We start from the raw sequence: 17655 nt of genomic DNA, 5'->3' as shown, positions 1-17655 counted from the left end.
AAGCAGAGTCACGAATCTGTGACACCAACACCCGCCTCCTGCCGGCAGCGTGCGCAGGCCTGGGCCAGAACAAACCACCGTGGTGCGCCTAGAGCCCGAGGTTATAACCACCGCAGTAGCCCAGGCGCAGCTCATTCCTTTTGCGCCTCCACACCAGACAGCTCCGCCCTGTCGGCCGCCTCTTTCCTGTTGTTTCACTGTAATACCAGGGGAGAGCGCGAACGCAGTCCCCCACTACCACAAATTATGCAGTCGAGTTTCCCGCATTTGGGGAAATCGCAGGGGTCAGCACACCCAGAGTGCAAGGGATGAGCCTCGCCCTGGGAAAACCACCTGCCTGATCATGGTGTCTCCCCTGCCAGGTAAGTATGACACTCATCCCACCCGACACCTGCACACGACGCAAAACACACACACACCTCACGGACACTCCACGCGCCGCTCCCGACACGCGCCCCGCACCGTCGCGCGCTCCGCACCCCGCCTTCTCCCGACGCCGCACGCCCCTTCGGCGCCCGCGTGCGCCGGAGCCCACCGGGCTGGTTGCGCGTGGCAGGTGTCCCGTGATGCCTCGCGCTGCTCGTTTGCATGGACACGCCCACACCCCGCGGGCCCCGCCCCTCTCTCGCCGAGGCGCCCCGTGCAGGTTCGACAGCAGTCGCCACTCGCTGCCCACGGCCTTTCCGACACCGCGGCCCGGTGGTTCTCGCTGCCCGCCCGCACCGGGACCGCGATCGGCACCGAGACCGGGACCGGCACCGGAACAGGTACCGCCCGGCGCCGGGCTCGGTCTGTCAGAGCCGAGCGGGACCAGGCTGGAGCCGGGGTGTGTGTGTGGGAAGATGTGTCCAGCAGTGCTCGGGGCGGCTCAGGGACACGAGCTCAGCTCCGGTGCAGGCAGATCCTGCAGAGGAGAAAGAGGGAGCCGCGTCCCCAGACATCGGGCTGGGTTCCGGTAGCTGGGCAGCCCCCACTGGGTGGTGCTGGGCTAGGCTCTGGTACAGGTCAACACCACAGCATGTACAGGGCGGATAGGAAAAGCGTTCACAGACAGCGACCCCTGGTGCTAGAACCATGGGGTCTGGGCGCTGACAGCAGCATGGGAGGAGCAGGTGCCTGCAGAAGAGACAGACTAGGGGCACACAGTGCCATGGCAGCAGTGGGGCATATTCTCTGGGGAAGGCGAGGCGCTGGGAATCGCAGTGCTTGCAGCACCCCAGCTACACCGGCTCCAGCGCTCCAGGCTGATAATCCTCGAGCCCTCAAGCTCTGTCTGCACACACAGACCCCCCTGATCCCTGGCCTGGTGCCTGGGCATGGCCGGTGGAACTCACCACGACTGCGGGAGCAGGTGGGTTCTGCTGGTGGCACCGCTCCAGCCCCACGGCCACAGGGAGAAGACCCTCGGCACCGCAGAGCAGAGCTGTTCTCGGGACGTGCCGGCTGCTCGAGGGCTGGCGGTGCAGGACAACGACACGTGCTGCACTTGTGGGGTGAGGCCAGAGCCATGAAACAGCCTTGAGGAAAACTAGGGGCAAACTTGAGACATGGCTTGTAACGTCTGGGGAGAAACAAGTGGGAACAGCTCCAGGCGCTGGCGGCCGGGTAAGAACCGGGTGTGGCCCGGCTCGTTAACGGTGGCGAGAGGCCGGAACGAGGCCGGGGCGGTGCCAGCGGAGACCGCGGAACGGCGCTGAGAGCACCGGGGAAGGGAAACGAGACGAGACAGGACGGCACCGAGCCGCGGGGCGGGGCGTGCGGGGTATGGGCGTGTCCATGCAAACTTGCAGCGCGAGGCATCACGGGACACCCGCCACGCGCAACCAGCCCGGTGGGCTCCGGCGCACGCGGGCACCGAAGGGGCGTGCGGCGTCGGGAGAAGGCGGGGTGCGGAGCGCGCGGCGTGGCGGGGCGCGTGTCGGGAGCGGCGCGTGGAGTGTCCGTGAGGTGTGTGTGTGTTCTGCGTCGTGTGCAGGTGTCGGGTGGGATGAGTGTCATACTTACCTGGCAGGGGAGACACCATGATCAGGCAGGTGGTTTTCCCAGGGCGAGGCTCATCCCTTGCACTCCGGGTGTGCTGACCCCTGCGATTTCCCCAAATGCGGGAAACTCGACTGCATAATTTGTGGTAGTGGGGGACTGCGTTCGCGCTCTCCCCTGGCTTAGTTGGTGAAAAAGTAGATTTAGAAAGGAACTGTTCCAGTATTGCGTCATGGGCAGTGAGTGTTCCGCTTGAGGTGACGGGTGGGTTACGGGGGCTTGCGAGCAGAACCTTTCTGCCCGCTCCGAAGGGTCTGGTAGCCGCGCAGGGCCGGTTCGGTGCCGCAGTGTGGCTAAGACGGGAGTTGCACGGGGTTTTTGTGGCCCAAGTGCAGGACTCGGCACTTTGCCTTGTTGAACCTCCCATCGTTGACCACAGCCCACCGACTCAGCCCGTCCAGATCACGAAACAAAACCAGTAACCCACCTGTATAACGTGTCAGCATACCCAAGGCTTGCACCACCAAACACACCAGAAAAACCTCGCTTCTGTTTTTGCAACGCTACAGGCCTGGGGAAAAGTGGCTGGAAAGCTGCTGAAAAGGACCTGGGGGTGCTGATTGATGGCTGCTGAAGGTAAACGAACTTGTGCCAAGGCGGCCACCGGCATCCTGGCCTGTATCAGCAATAGCGTGGCCAGCAGGGCCAGGGCAGTGATCATCCCCCTGTACTCGGCACTGGTGAGGCTGCACCTCGAATCCTGTGTTCAGTTCCGGGCACCGCGGCACCGGCACCCTCGGAGCCCCGCGAGCCAGGGAGGGCTCCGCTCCCCTCGACCCCGTCTCAAGGCGGGGGGAAGCGAACGCTCGGGCGCAGCCCCGGCCCGAGGGGGAAAGCAAGCGTGTGCAGTGCCTGGCCCGTCAACTCCCATGCCAGCCACAGTGCGGCACCGAACCGGCCCTGCGCTGCTGCCAGACCCTTCGGACCGCGCTGAAAGGTTTTGCTCAGAGGACCGCCTAGCACGCTCTTCGCCCTTCGCCTAACCACTTCCTCTCCACCTTCGTCAAAAGTCTTATCTTTCCACTAATCAAGCCAGGGGAGAGCGCGAACGCAGTCCCCCACTACCACAAATTATGCAGTCGAGTTTCCCGCATTTGGGGAAATCGCAGGGGTCAGTACACCCGGAGTGCAAGGGATGAGCCTCGCCCTGGGAAAACCACCTGCCTGATCATGGTGTCTCCCCTGCCAGGTAAGTATGACACTTATCCCCCCCGACACCTGCACACGACGCAAAACACACACATACCTCACGGACGCCGCACGCGCCGCTCCCGACACGCGCCCCGCCACGCCGCGCGCTCCGCACCCCGCCTGCTGCCGACTCCGCGCGCCTCTTCAGCGCCCGCGTGCGCCGGAGCCCACCGGGCTGGTTGCGAGTGGCGAGTGTCCCGTGATGCCTCGCGCTGCTCGTTTGCATGGACACGCCCACACCCCGCAGGCCCCGCCTTCTGTGTGCCCGCGGAGCGGATTGGGAGGGGCTCGTCGGAGGGCGGGGCAAGCAGATGAGGCGGGGTGCGCTGGCCCCGCTCAGTCGAGGCGGGAGTTCTGCCGGTCACGTGGCTGGGCGGGGCGGAGACGTGGCAGCCGCCGCGCGGGGCTCGTGCGCAGGGCCGCAGCCAATCAGCGGGGTCCGCCGCGCCTCGGTCCCGCCTCCCCGGCGCCGCTGTCTCCCGGTTCCCGGCTCCTCGTAGATGGCGGCCGCGGGCTCAGGCCCGGCCTCGGCCGGTGGCGGCCGGTGGGAGGTGGTGCGGAAGGGCCGGCGGCCCGCGGGCGGCCCTGGCAACCGCCGCGCTCTGGGTGAGGCCAACGCCGGCCGCTCTCTGCCCTTGGCCGGTAAGAGCGGCGGGGTCGCGCGTGTGCGGTGGGCCCGGTGCGGGATGGGCTTGGGCGGGTTGTGTGAGGCCTGGCATGGTCTCTGTGGCTGCTGGGAGGGTCTGGCTAGCCCTGTCCGGGGCTGGTCCTGGGCCTCATGTTGCTCCCCTGCGTAGGTGCAGTGAGGCCGTGGGGAGCGGCCCAATCCCGGGGACTCCTCCTGGCTGTGGGACCGGGGTGGGCCCGACCCGCCTTCCGACGGGGGGTCAGACCCACGACTGTCCCTGTGTCCCTTGCCCTGCGTGTCACTTCTCCCCACGGAGCCCTCTTTCACCTTCTCTTTCCAGCACCCATCGCCACAACCAACACCATCTTCGAGCTGGGCTTCGAGCGGGCGCTGAAGAAGCAGAACAAGGAGCAGGTCCCTCCTGCTGCAGCGCCTGAGCAGCAGCACCGGAAGCAGCATGCAGGGAAGAGCGTAAAGAAGCCATCAGTGAACGATGCTGCGGCCAAACCAGGCAAATGCCACTCGCTGGAGGAAGCCCTGAGAGCTGTGAGTGTTCCCGGCTGTGATGGGTAAGGTGCTGTACCCTGGGCACCTTACCCATCTTAGCACAGCAGAGCTGAAGCTCAGGGTTTCATTGTTCCCTGCCTGAGGCCTGTCAGCGTTCCAGCAGTCTCTGCTTTGGGAACAAAACTCTGGGTGCTTGGGGTGCTGTTAAATCCGGCACGAGGAGAGCGGTCCCCTGCTTTGGTTCACAGCTCCTCTGTTCTGGGAGACCCCTGGGCTGGTGAACACGTGCAGAGGGGATCACTGCCATCAGCTGCGTCCCAGGGTGGTCATGTTTGCTGGGGGGGAAGAGCAGATGGTGCTCGGTGTTTTGGCAAGCACCAGGCTGGCCCTAGAGATCTGTCTTGTGCTTGGAGTTGCTCTTTTGCTGTAGGCAGGAGACAGAAGGACGGGAGGTGGCTGGAAAGGAATTTCTGGTTTCTTTCCTCACCCACTCCCTGTCTGCTGTCTGGGAGGGATCCTGAGAAAACATCCTCCCTGTCCTACCGGCTGAGCTCCTGGGGAGCCTTTTCTTCTCCTGCCTCTCAGAGGAATCTGTAGAACTAGTTTCTCTTCATCCCACCTGTTCTGTGGTGCCTTAGGAGGGAGAGATTTTAGGAAGGAACCCCAAATGGACTCTGGAGAGGCAGCGTCTCTGCTAGGAAAGCATCTGCCTGGCAGGGAGGGCTCTGCCAGCATGGTCATCCCCTCAGCTCCTCACCTCTTGCTTGTGCCTGAAGCGCCTTGATCTCCCCTGCTGCAGGAGTGGCAGTTCCTCTGCTGTACTGAGCCCGAGCCATTCTCCACATCCAGCTTTTGCATATGGAGAAAGCTCCGGGGAGAATTAATGTCTGTTAGTTCTCTGTGTGTGGTGGCAGATGTTCCTCAGGGAGAGTGGCCTGGGCCAAAGCGTGGCTGCTCTGTAACTGCTCTGCGCAGCTCAGCATTTATTGTGCGACTGTTGCTCAATGAGCTTTGCTGACAGCATCATTTAGTTTTTTATTGTGTAGCAGCAGCTGGGTTTTTTCATTCCTCTTTTCAAAATGCTTGCTGAAATAAACCCACAGCAAAAGGGGCCCAACTCAGGTTTAACAGTGTGCCACAGCTGAAATCCCATGTGTATGGAAACATTGGACTGTGAAACCTCAAACATCTGCCTGAGTCGTGCTGCACCTCCTAAACTCCCCAAAGCGGGGACATGCCGTCTGTCTCTGCGAGCTTGCAGCTAATCTGAGTTTAGAAGTAGGTAATATGTGTGCTCCATGAGGGACAGTGCAGGAGGAGGAAGGTGAGGGGCTGTGAGCCGCTGTCTGTAGCCGTGGCTTGTCCGTGGCAGGTTGTTAATCATGTAGGTCTGATCCTGGCTGTTTGCTCCCTCCAGGACTCTGGATGCAGAGTTGCCAATGGTGCTGACACAAACCGCCTGCATCAGGATAACGTGGGGCTGAGCCTCATGGAGCTGCAGCCTCGAGCTGCCTCCTGCTGTGAACCAGCTTCTAACGGTGCCAGTGTGCTCCTGGGCAGTTTGCATGGAGCTGGCTTCTCCCAGGCGATGCTCACCACAGGGCGGTACAGCCAGTGGGAAGGTGGAGAGCAGAGCAAGGAAAGCCTCAGCACGTCCTGGGGTGGCTCTGAGGAGGGGGAGGAGCTCATTCCTGTGCTGTGGCCATCCTTCTGGTCTCTCCACTGTCTTTCCACAGCCCTTTCAGCACCGGATGCCTGCAGGTCCCCACACAAGTTGTGTTATTCCTTGGTAGCAGTCTTTGCTAATCTGAAGAAAATGTATTTCCAGTACCAAATTAAATGCTCTTTCCAGCCCAGTGCTCCCACTTGCCTTAATAGGACATGGACGGGGGGCAGGCTGGGGTTTTCTATGTGGGAAGGGCAGTGTTCTTGGGGTGAATGAGGGAAGCATTTTCCTCCATGCTCAGCAACCCCTTTGAACCTGAAGTTAACTTTCTTCTCCCCATGCTTTGTGCTCAGTTCCGTGCATCCCGTGTTGAATTTGCCTCTTTGTCATTTCCAGCTCGACTTGGCAGACCTGCAGAAGGAGCTGGCTAAAAGCCAGAGCGTCTTCCCCGAGAACCCCTCTGTCTGGGTGAAGGACCTGGCCAGCTACCTCAACTACAAGCTGCAGGCACCCCGGAGCGACCCCATGCTCAGCCAGCACCCCCACGGTCAGTGCATGAACCTGCCCCACTGCAGGGATTTGGGAGTAGGAAAAGCACGAAACCGTGTCTTTTACTCAACAGATGAAATGGGGATTATTTGCTTGATTTTGTGATATCACGGGATGGTTTGGGTCGGAAGGGACCTTGAAGCTCATCTAGTTCCAACTCCCTGCCACAGGCAGGGACACCTTCCACTAGACCAGGTTGCTCAAAGCCCCGTCCAGCCTGGCCTTGAACACTGCCAGGGGTGGGGCAGCCGCAGCTTCTCTGGGCAACCTGTGCCAGGGCCTCAGCACCCTCACAGGGAACAACTTCTTCTTAAGATCTCATCTAAATTTCCTCTCTGTCAGGTTAAAGCCATTCTCCCTTGTCCTGTCCTTACAGGCCCTTGTGAAAAGTCTCTCTCCAGCTTTCTTGTCAGCCTCTTTACGCACTGGAAGCTGCTCTAAGGCTTCCCCAGAGCTTGCTTTTCTTCAGGTTGAACAAGCCCAGCTCTCTCAGCCTTTCCTCACATGGCTGCCCAATCCTTGGATCATCTTTGTGGCCCTTTTCTGAACCCTCTCCAGACTGTCCACATCTCTGTTGTAGAGTGGGGACCAAAACTAAACACAATGTTTCAGGGGTGGCCTGACAAGCGCTGAGTGGGAATGTGTCTAATGTAGAATAACTGAGGAAGAAATCACTTGTTGACTGTGTAGGAGGGCAAGGAGCTTCTCTGTGACCTCCTCACACACTGGGCCAGCTTCTCCTGCAGCTGTAGCTAAAAGTCTCATGAAATAGCTCTTGCTAAACTCTTCCTACTCTTGTGCTGGTTCCAGGCTATCCGTACTGCCTTGTGAGCAAGGAGCTGAGGAACATCATCAGATCCCTGCTGGGACGGTCATCCAGCGTGCTGGAGCTCTTCTTCGACCACTGCATTTACACCATGCTGCAGGAGCTGGACAAAACCCCAGGTAAGACGTGGTTGGTGCAGGTCTGGGGCACTGACACACTCATGGTGCTCTGTTAGTGTGGCCGTCTGATGCTGGGGTTTCCTGACCTCAGGAATGCCACTGCTGCTTGCCGCGTGTTGTAATAGCTCTTCTGTGGAGAAGGTGAGGTGGGAAACTTCTCCTGTGCATCTTGTGTGCAGTGAGGGGCAATTCCTGCCCCTGCTGCTCGGTGCTGTGGTGGTCAATGCTGCTGAGGCTGTGGAGTTTTTGGCTGGAGGAGCTGAAGCAGGGGATGAGACACGAGCCTCGCACAGTGTTGTGGATTGAATTGCAGACTGAAGGGCGTGTGGTGGAAGGTGCCTTTCTGAGAGCTTTCACATTGTATGTGTTGCTGCAGCTTTTAAAACAAGGCCTTTAGGCTTGTGGCACAAGCTGGTGTGTCACTGTGCTGCAGTTAAGGGTGTGTCCTGTAAAGTGGCGGGTCCCATCCAAGCTGCTGTGTGGGAGCAGGCGGTTGTTCCTGCCCTCTGGGCACAGAGCATGCAGATGCCCAGCATTGCTGGCAGCCAGAAGCAGGTTCCTGAATGACAGCAATGTCCTGCAGTGTCAGACACAAACCCTAAACACCCATTTCCATACATCCCCACCACGCCGTTGGCTGCCAGTAGCTTTATCACCCAAGTATTGCCTGTCCCCAGGCCTCAGCTCTGCACATGAGGCCACCAGCCATTCCACACAGGTTTGTTTCCATCTCAAAACCCACCTGAGTGATCAAAATTACAGTTGCATCTGTGTGTAATTTGGACAGGTGCTTGGCTGTCAGCAGAGCTGCCACAGAGTCAGGCTTCAAGGGGAAGGACTGAGGGGCTTCACCGGGTGCTGTGGCTGCACTGGCCTCTGCTACTGCTCTTGCGTCAGCCCCACAGCACCTGAGAACCAGGGGGTCGCTGAACCCTCCCTCTCTTGAGCATGAACAAGGGGGAAACGAGCCTTTAGAAGGGGCCAGACTTGGGGCTGTGATAGGGCTGGTTGCTGTGCCTGCTGCTGCTGCTGCTTTGGAGGGCAGAGCTGGGCCTCGGCAGGTTTAGGAAGCTACTGATTGGTTTCCAATGGTCAGTGGGGTCTGTCCTTCCCCTCCAGGCTGGAAAGCTGGGGGGGACCCTCAGCAGAGGGTGAGTGGGGAGCAGGACCCATGGCGCTGTGGTGAGGCGTGTGCCTGGAGTTCATTAGCCGGGGAGCAGGGCAGGTCTGTGCAGGGGGATGTCCCCCACCATGTTCAGAGGGCATCACAGCGGGAGGGAAGCACTCGAAGTGCTCTGGTTGAGAAGGGCCCTCCCGTGCTCTGTTTCAGGGGAGTCTTTGCACGGGTACAGGATCTGCATCCAGGCTATGCTTCTGGACAGGCCCAAGATCGCCACGACTAACCTGGGCAAGGTGAGCTGGATGCCTGGTGGTGCTGCTCCGCCTCCCACCCTGGGATCTCCTGGAGTGGCCAGATGATGAGCATCCATTCCCATTAATCGGAACTCCTTTGGGAGCTGCTGGGGTTGTCCCACACACAAAGCCCTTTCCTCCCTGTGCTCATATCCCGTGTGCAGTGACCAGTATCTCCAGCACCTCCCTTTCTCATGTGCTGGAGCTGCTGTAAGCGCCAGTGTCCTGCTGTGTCTTTTCTTTAAAGACTTCTTCCAAAGCTGGTGCTCCTGCGCTACCGCCTTTGGAGGAGCAGGACAGAGCTGGGACAGGAATGAGGGTCTCTGAGGTCCTGCTCCTTCGAAGCGAGTAGCCGAGTGCGTGATAGCTGTGGCTGTGGCTCGGCTGCTGTCTAGCACTGAATGTTGCTGGCAGCTCTGCTCCCTCAGAGCTGGGGTTTGGGGTTCTGGCACAGCTGCTGGCCTCACCTGAGGGTCCCTCCTGGGAGGCTGGGACCTCTACCCTGTCCTGCTCCAAGGGCTGCTTCTCACCGGGCTGCACAGCCCAAGGCCTAGTGTAGTTGCTCGGGTCCTGTGGCACCGACAGCTCCACCAGCAATGTGGCTGAAGGCGCATTTGCAGTAGCATTGGGGTGGGACGGGCTGAGGCTGTTCCTGACTAACGTGTTTTGTCTTCACCCCAGTACCTGGAGGTGTTGCGTTCCCACCAGAACAAGCCAGCGAAATGCCTCACCGTGCTCTGGGCGCTGGGACAGGCTGGATTCACCGATCTCCATGAGGGGCTGAGAGGTGAGAGCCCTCGGCACTCATCCCCCACAAGGGCTTCCCCTCTTGGGAAGCAGGATGAAAGCCAGGGCAGCCCGTATACTGCTCCCACTGGTGTTACTGCTCAGTTTTGGGGTCCACTTCAAAACACTGAAGTGCTGGAGAGGGGCCTGCAGCCACTGCAGCTGCCTCCTGATGCAAGCAGAGCCAGATGCTTGTTTGGGAGCAGAATCATGGAATCATTTAGGTTGGAGAAGACCCTTGTATCACCAAGTCCCCAGGCAGTGGTGTCCCCCACACTGCAGGGACTGGGTTGGGGTTCGCTGTATGGTGTGTCATGTGTGACACTGCTTGTTGGTACCGACTGCTCGTTACACCCTGTGCGTGGCTTCGGTCCTTAGCCACATGGGTTAGAGGCTGGTCACCATCACAGAGGGGAGTGACTGGTGCTGAAGAGCATTTATAGAGGGATAAACACTCGGTGCTGAGCATGGTGATATTGTAGAGCTGTGTGAACTGGTTAATTATTTTCGGGGAGGCTGAAGATGTCACAAGGAGTGCATTGCTTACAGAAGGGCAAGCTCAGATCTTGTGCCAAGCCTTGGTGGCCACTCTGTGGTGACAGAAACTGACGTTATGGACAGAAACTGCACCTTGTCTCTGGAGAGCATCTTTCCCCAGCCAGGACAGGGAAAACAGTGGATCCCGGGAGAAGCCTGGCAAGGCAGGGAGTGTTCTGCTGTGCTGTTCCTGTGTGAGCAGAGCACGTGAGACAGCGCAGCTGCCCTGGAGCCCTTCCCAAGGGATCTGTTTGGCTGTCTAGTCGTCTGCTGGGTGTTTTGAGTGGGGAAGTGGGCGGGGTGGTTTGTCCTGGGTTCAAACACAGCTGCGGTCCTGGCATCTGAGTGTTCCTCTCCGTTTTTGGTTGCTGTATATAGACCAGGGGAGTGATCAGTGTCACTGGGGCCACGGCAGGAGCCCTCCTGCGCCCCAATCTGACCGCTGCCTCTCTCCCACAGTGTGGCTTGGTGTCATGCTCCCAGTGCTGGGGATCAAGTCTCTCTCCCCCTATGCTGTATCCTACCTGGACCGTCTGCTGATGTGAGTTACACCTTGCTTTCAGTATTGGGGGGGGTCTTTGTTAGGAGAAACAAACACACACCTGGGCTGCTGAGTGAAGTGTGGCTGTGTCTGCATCGTGCTGGTGGAAGAAACCTGGGTGTGCATGTGGGAGAGTGAGTGAATGGGTGTGCTTGCACTGGGGCGGGCTGGCCATGCAGGTCGGTTGCCTCTGGTGGCTGCCCACTGTGTTGGCATCCAAGCAGCCTTCACAGTGACTCCTGATGGTGTTGGTCACCTTGGTGGCTGCTTGTTCTGCAGAGGCTCTAAGGAAATGCCAGTGCGCAGGTTTCCTCTCTGCTGCTGCTGGTGCCTTTCCTAAAAGGAGGTGATGGAGGGGGAGCAGAGTCCTTCCCTGGCTGGCTCAGGTCACTCCCCAAGGCAGACAAGCGGCTCAGCTGCCCCGTGGCTCCAGCTCAGGGCACCCTGTGCCAGGAACAGGCTTCTCCAGTGCCTGCATGCCTCACTGCCTGCCCCCAGGAGCTCCCGCTCTGTGTGCAGGTGGTGTCTGTGCCCCATTTCTACCAGCTACTGCAGAGCACAGGCACACTGGGGCTCCCTGATGCAGTGAGAGGTGTCAGCAGCATCCGCCACTGTAGGCAGACATGCTTTTCCCTGTGAGGAGAAGGGAGGTGATGCTTGGTGGGGGGACAGATGGCTACACTGGTCTTTGTGCAGGTGAGGGCAGCGGGCGGCTCCAGCACCCACAGTGGAAGAAAGTCCAGTGCCACACAGTGCAGATAGCTGATGTGGAAATGGGGCAGGGCCAGAGCAGCACCAAGGGGTTATTCCCTGCCCTTCCAAATGGCTCAAGAGGTTTTATTTAAGGTTTTGGTTTTTTCTTCTGCTTCACTGTACCAAGAATGTTGTGTTTGGTTTTGTTGGAGGACTTTATGGAGATGCATTGAGCCAAACTTCACAGCTCATCCCAATCTTTCTGAACCTTTATTTAATTAGTTTTTTATAATCTGGTTTCTCTTCTCTGCCTGCATTTCATTAATGGGCAATCCCAGTTGCCAGTTTGCCAAACCTCCCTTGCCTGCAGCCTCTCAGGGTGGGGAAAGGCCACATGAAGCCCTGGTCTGGCACCCAGCACTGGCTGGGCAGGGTGTCCCTGAATGGCAGTGAAGGCAGATGACAAGGGTGGCCAGAAACCACCCGAGTGTACTTGAGTGATGTGTCCTGCTGCAGAGAACCGCTGGGCTTTGGTGAGAGCAGCGCTTCCCTCGCAGGCTGCGTTTGGCCCTGATATATACATCACATTGCATGGGGTTTGTTTCTACTGCACAGGATGCACCCAAATCTGACCAAAGGCTTTGGTATGATCGGACCCAAGGATTTCTTCCCCCTCCTGGACTTTGCCTTCATGCCCAACAACTCACTGCCGCCCAGGTACGCTGTTTCCCCCTCAGTGCACCCCAATGTAGGCTGTGCTGCCTTCAAGGCTGCGCTGTGGGGTGAAGACCCGGGTCTCCACAGCCCCAGTGTCCTCTCCCCTCAGCCTGCAGGAGCAGCTGCGGCGGCTCTACCCTCGCCTGAAGGTGCTGGCATTCGGCGCGAAGCCGGAGACGGTGCTGCACACCTACTTCCCCTCCTTCCTCTCGCGAGCTACGCCGAGCTGCCCTCCTAGCATGAAAAAAGAGGTGAGCCCTGAGCAGGGGTGCACCACAGGACCCCTGGTCCCTGCATGTCACAGCCGCCTGGGAAGGGAGGCTTGGGCAGGGCCTGCAGAGCCAGGCGCTAGGCAAGGACAGTGATGGCAGTCCAGGGTTCCTGCAGCCAGGGGCTGGGAATGTCAGATCCATGAGTGGTTCAGTGCCCCGGGAGCTGGCTGGGTTGAGAGCAGTGAGCTAGCAGCTTTTGGGGGCAGTCAGCTGTGCTGGTGTACAGCCTGCAGTACAGTGTGCCAGATGTGGTGGACCAAGTTATGTGTGTCCTGGATCAGGTGGAAAAACCTACTGTGCTCTTCCCAGCTCCTGACCTCCATGAGCCAGTGTCTGAGCCTGGACCCCCTGAGCTTCAGCGTCTGGAGGCAGCTGTACACCAAACACCTCTCCCAGTCCAGGTCCATTCATGCTCTGAGCAGAGCCAGCAACAACCTGCTGGCTCTGCTCAGCCAGCTTCATATGCTCAGGTTGAAGAGCATATGAAATTGCTTCTCAATGCTCCTGACTGAGCTCTGGATTCCCTTTCCCCCCATAGTTTGCTTCTGAACCATCTGCTGGAGTCCTGGGACAGCAGCAGCAAGAAGGTAGGAGTGAGCTGTGTGACAGAGGAATTGCCTGGGGTGGGGAGAGAGCGTGCCTTTGCTGCTGCAGGAGGTCCGTGCATGAGCAGCATCCCCATGGGACCTGTGTATGCCCACCCAGCACTGCTCCAGCAGCTCAGCGGGTTGGCTGGTGTGGGGGCATGTGTCCACCAGGCTTGAGAGCCAGCACTTGCTCCGGGGACGAGGTGATGTGCCATCCACAGGCGGGCATTTATTGCCCCTTTCCCTCCACTTGCTGTCTGGGTTCAGATATTCTGGATACAGCCCTGTTAGGCCTCGCTGTTCTGTTGCTGCGAGGAGCAGGAAGGTCATGCTGGCTGCAGCTCAGCATCCCCAGAAGAGCAGCACAGGTGCAGCCCCTGTGGTGCTGCCAGCTCAGTGTGCATGGGGCCGTGACGCAGCTCTTGCTCTACCCAAGGTGCGACAGTCACTGCAGGAGACGGTTCGCTCGTTTAAAGTAACGAACGAGGAGCTGGCAGCGAGAGGGGCCAGCAGTGACCAGGACGTGGCTGCCTGTGATGCTGCCTGCAAGGTGAGGGATGGGACGGGTGTCAGCCAGAGGCCGGATTTCGGCTCCGTGCTGGGGTTGTGGTTGGCCTTTCCTGCTGCCAGCACGCGTCAGGCCAGGGCCCTCGCAGTGGTGCATACGCAGGACACGGCAGGGACAGATGGTGCTGGCCCTGGTCCATCCTCCCAGCTGCTCAGCAGATGACACTGGTTTCCACTGGGAAGCCGGGAGTGGGTGGTGAGAGCAGCGGCGAGCATGGCAGTCTGCTGCTGGAGAGAAGTGTGGCTGCGCAAGAGCCTCCCTGGCCTCAGGAGCTCCGTGGTGATGGGGTCTCATCCTCCCCCTGCCCAGGAGCTGCTGCGCAAGATGAAGGGCCGGGGCTTCCCCTGGTCACGGCTGCTGCTCATCTTCCTCGTTTTCATGGCTGGCTTCCTCCTGCATGACGTCCAGACGCACGGCTCCTTCCAGGGTAAGGCTGTAGCTCTGCTCCATGTGGAGGAGTGTCCCTGGGGAACAAAACTTGAACATTCTCCTGAGCGAAGCCCCTCCACAGCCTGATCATCATCCCACATCTGTGCTGCTGGCTGCACTTGAGCCATGTGGCCCCGTTGCTGTCTTTGAATGGAGTGGGCTGTGTTGGGCCAGACATTCTTGTCAGGCTGTAGAGATAGATCCCCCTGCTTGTCCCCTCTCTGGAGGGTTTCTCCCAGGACTGCTCTGAGCCAGGATTTTTCTCCAGTTGGGAGTTTCTGCCCCTCTTCATCCCATCTTGGAGCATTTTGAGACCTTTTGCAGAGTAGTTGAAGTTGCGTGTCCCCAGAGAGAGGCCTTGGGGACAGACAGCATGCAGCTCCAGGCTGAAAGGTTACTGAGGGAATATCTCTTGTCTCCTCCAGCCTCCTCTTCTGCTCGCCTGCTCCATTCCTCTGGCATCCTGCCGGCCTTGCAGCAAGCCTGGCAGAAAGTCTCCCACTGCTGCTTCAAGGGTTACAGGTCAGTAGCACTGGTGCCGAGTGGCAGCATGTGTGTCTGGTGGGTGTGAAGTTGTTGACACAGCATGGAGTGATCCCTGTGGGGAGGTGCTTTCACCAGCTCTCGAGCTCTCCTCTTCCCTTGGCCTGCGGCAGCAGCTCCAGGCACCCGTGCACCCCTATGGCTCTGCCGGTGGTGCCGGAGCCACTGACACTGCCGTCATCCAGCCCTCTCTACTGTCTCATAGGTGGCTAGAGCAGACCCTGCCTGTCTACAGCTCTCAGGCAGCGGCTGTCCTGCAGCCACAACTGGAGCTGCTGTGGACGAAGAGCTGCGAGGCGGCATGGTACACCTATGAGCAGTGCTCCTACCTCCTCTCCTGGGTCCACCACAGCCTGCCCTGCATCGCGGAGTGGGTAAGGATGTCCCAGCGGCTGGAAGGGATGAAGAATGCCTGTGTGGCTGCAGCCTGCAGGGGCTGGTGAGGCTGAAGAGCCTGTGTTGGGGGCAGGAAGTGGGGGGAGAGGCCTAAATGAGGAACCATGAAATGATTTGAATTGGAAGGGACCTTAAAGCTCATCTAGTTCCAACCTCCTGCCATGGGCAGGGACACCTTCCACTAGACCAGGTTGCTCTAAGCCCTGTCCAACCTGGCCTTCAACACTGCCAGCGATAGGGCAGCCATGGCTTCTCTGGGCAGTCTGTGCCAGCATCTCACAACCCTCACAGGGAAGAACTTCTTCTTAATATCTCACCTAAATTTCCCCTCTGTCATTTTAAAGCTGTTCCCCCTTGGCCTGTTCCTACAGACCCTTGCAAAAAGACATATTATGTTACTACAAATCCAGAACTCTTACCCAGCCCACACAGGAAGTAGCTCAACAGAGCACAGGTCTCACTCCTCAGTCTGCCCACTCAAGAGATGCATTCTGTGACCTCCCTAGCTCTGCTGTAGACGTCACATCCTATTGCCAGCCCCATTTTCCTTCACAATGTTCCTTTTGAAGCATTTCTGTAGTTCCCTCCACTGTGACCCCTCTGTGGTGCCACACACCACAGGCTGTGAGGGCAGCACTGTTTGTCACCCATGTCAGCCTGTCCCAGGGCTGACAAGACCCCCAACACCCTCAGTAAGGAAGGGGAGCCACCACAACATCATCTCTGTCACCACTCCTGGCCATCAGCTGTGAACCCACTGGTGCAGGTGGCTACAGGGTGAGGATAACCTTAGCACAGCTGCCCTGCAAAGGAGGTCTCAAAGGTAACCCACCAGCTCCCTGGATATCAGCAGTTTGGTGGAAGGGGGGTCACTTTGACACCCACAGAGCGCAGGTACCTGCAGCCCACAGAGGAGAGGTGCAGTGCCCAAGCAGTCAGGGGACAGCCCAGTTTGGTAGATCCTCTGGGACACCGCGCTCCTCAGGGAACCCAAACCCAAGGCGTTGGTGTTGAACCCGCACTATCTCTGCTCCCGCAGCTCCAGTCCCAGCTCCCGGAGTCCCTGCTGCACTTCGCCGAGTGTGTCAGAGAGCTGCTGCTCTTCCTGGTGCGGAGCTGCCTGCTGCCGCTGCTGGAGCACATGGCTGCAGTGCTGGAGCGGGGCTGGAAGTCCTGTGTCGACTCCTGCAAGTGAGCATCCCTGCCACTCTGCTGCCCTGGGACACCTGTTATGTGGCCAGTATGGTCCCTGCTATGGCAGCAGAGGCTGTCCCAGTCTAGGCAGGGAGTGGCTGCTCATCCAGCTCTGCTGAAGGGGCTGGGATGTGGCACTGGGTCGAGGGGGTCCTGTACCCATCCTGCACTCGTGATGCTGGGGCTGGGTCACCACTGCTGCCTGTAACCTGTTCTCCTCGCTTTTCCAGTGGAGAAGTGTCATGGGACTGCGTGAGGGAACACCTGATGAGCTTTACCTATTCTTCCTGGATTTATCTGCAAAACACAACTGTAGCCGTCAAAAACTGGGCCTTGGCTATGATTTCTGGACACTGATCCAATACTGGAGGAGCAGAGATACGGTCGTGCTGTCTCCTTGCCACCAAGGAGAACAGATGCCCCAAGGAGTATCTCCAGTGCAGCTCGGTTGGCTGTGGGATGGAGACGCCGAGGGCAATGCACATGGGGACTTTGGGCTCAAATCGGGGCTTACAGGCGAGATTTTGGGGTTTGTTTCTTTCCTGGGGCGAGGGACACACATCCAGGTTTTCCACACCCTGTGAATTAGCTCTGGTGTTTTTCCTGTCCCTTTATCTAGGTCTTAAAAGGGCAAATGGCCCCTGTACCCCTGTACTTTGCCTGCACCGAAGGATGGGGTGTGGACACACACAACTCCCCCTACACACTATCCACAGGTCAATGAACTGGACTGATTTCTATATTAGTTTTTTTCTTTTCATTTTAATTACTTCACAGCTGGTTTATTCCCCTCCGGGGCTGCCCCTTCTCTAGCTTTGGGTCCTGTTTTGGGGCACTGGTGCAGCAGGGCAATGGTTCAATGTATGGCTGGTGCCGTTTGATACCCACCTCTGGCAGTTGTGGTGCCTCGCAGGGTGCATGTGAGTGTGCACACGTGTTTGTATGGACGTGTCTGTATATTTGTATTTATACACATCTGTATATATTTGCATGGGAGTGTGTGTATGTGGATGTATGCACATGTGTGCGTGCGCATGCGTGCATCTGTGTTGGGGGTTGTGCACATGTATATGGGCGTGCCTATGTGCAACGTGTTTTCATGTACAGGTGTGTGTATATATGTGTATATGTGTGCTATGAATGTAGATACAGATGTGTGGGCAAACGTGTGTGCTTTTATGTACATGTGTGTATATACGTGTGTGCATATATAGATGTGTGCACACATGTATGTATAGGTGCGTGTGCATACATGTGTGTCTGTACATGTGCTCTTATGCACCTGTGTGCATGTACACATGGTTTTATGTACGTGTATGTGTATATGGGGATGTGCGCATACACGTGTGTGCACATGTGTGCAGACATGGAAGTGCCCGCCGACACCCCGGGGTGTGGCTAGTAATGGGGGTGTGGCCAGCGTGGGGGCGCTGTCCAACGAGCGGGCGCGCTG

General features: G+C 58.5%; 1 protein-coding gene and 3 non-coding genes across 4 annotated transcripts; 2 read left to right on the top strand and 2 right to left on the bottom strand.

The window, feature by feature from the left end:
• Positions 1-206: 206 nt before the first annotated feature.
• LOC115610153 lies at positions 207-370 on the bottom strand. The gene has a single exon (XR_003992129.1). It is a non-coding gene; the product is annotated as a U1 spliceosomal RNA (small nuclear RNA).
• Positions 371-1996: 1626 nt separating this feature from the next.
• On the top strand, positions 1997-2160 carry LOC115610151. The gene has a single exon (XR_003992127.1). It is a non-coding gene; the product is annotated as a U1 spliceosomal RNA (small nuclear RNA).
• A 913-nt stretch (positions 2161-3073) lies between these two features.
• LOC115610169 lies at positions 3074-3237 on the bottom strand. Its single transcript, XR_003992143.1, has one exon. It is a non-coding gene; the product is annotated as a U1 spliceosomal RNA (small nuclear RNA).
• Positions 3238-3686: 449 nt separating this feature from the next.
• TMEM214 (transmembrane protein 214) lies at positions 3687-16962 on the top strand. Its single transcript, XM_030489306.1, has 17 exons — positions 3687-3873; positions 4200-4405; positions 6429-6579; positions 7392-7526; positions 8857-8939; positions 9621-9726; positions 10722-10803; positions 12112-12213; positions 12323-12464; positions 12795-12886; positions 13024-13072; positions 13509-13622; positions 13950-14067; positions 14495-14591; positions 14818-14986; positions 16048-16199; positions 16433-16962. The coding sequence occupies exons 1-17, from the start codon at positions 3732-3734 to the stop codon at positions 16557-16559; spliced, it is 2067 nt and encodes a 688-aa protein (XP_030345166.1). The 5' UTR covers positions 3687-3731; the 3' UTR covers positions 16560-16962.
• The last annotated feature ends 693 nt before the right edge of the window (positions 16963-17655 follow it).

Source organism: Strigops habroptila, chromosome 6 (genome assembly GCF_004027225.2).
Source record: "Strigops habroptila isolate Jane chromosome 6, bStrHab1.2.pri, whole genome shotgun sequence".
NCBI classification, from domain to species: Eukaryota; Metazoa; Chordata; class Aves; order Psittaciformes; family Psittacidae; genus Strigops; species Strigops habroptila.
The sequence above is the reverse complement of the archived record's forward strand: the minus strand, read 5'-3'. Positions and strand labels throughout refer to the sequence as shown.

Bases quoted from the DNA above. Each gene is read 5' to 3' on its own strand.
- TMEM214 (XM_030489306.1), top strand. From the start codon at position 3,732: ATGGCGGCCGCGGGCTCAGGCCCGGCCTCGGCCGGTGGCGGCCGGTGG. The intron at 10,804-12,111 runs GTGAGTTACACC...TCTACTGCACAG, and splicing joins TACCTGGACCGTCTGCTGAT to GATGCACCCAAATCTGACCA. The intron at 14,068-14,494 runs GTAAGGCTGTAG...TGTCTCCTCCAG, and splicing joins GACGCACGGCTCCTTCCAGG to CCTCCTCTTCTGCTCGCCTG.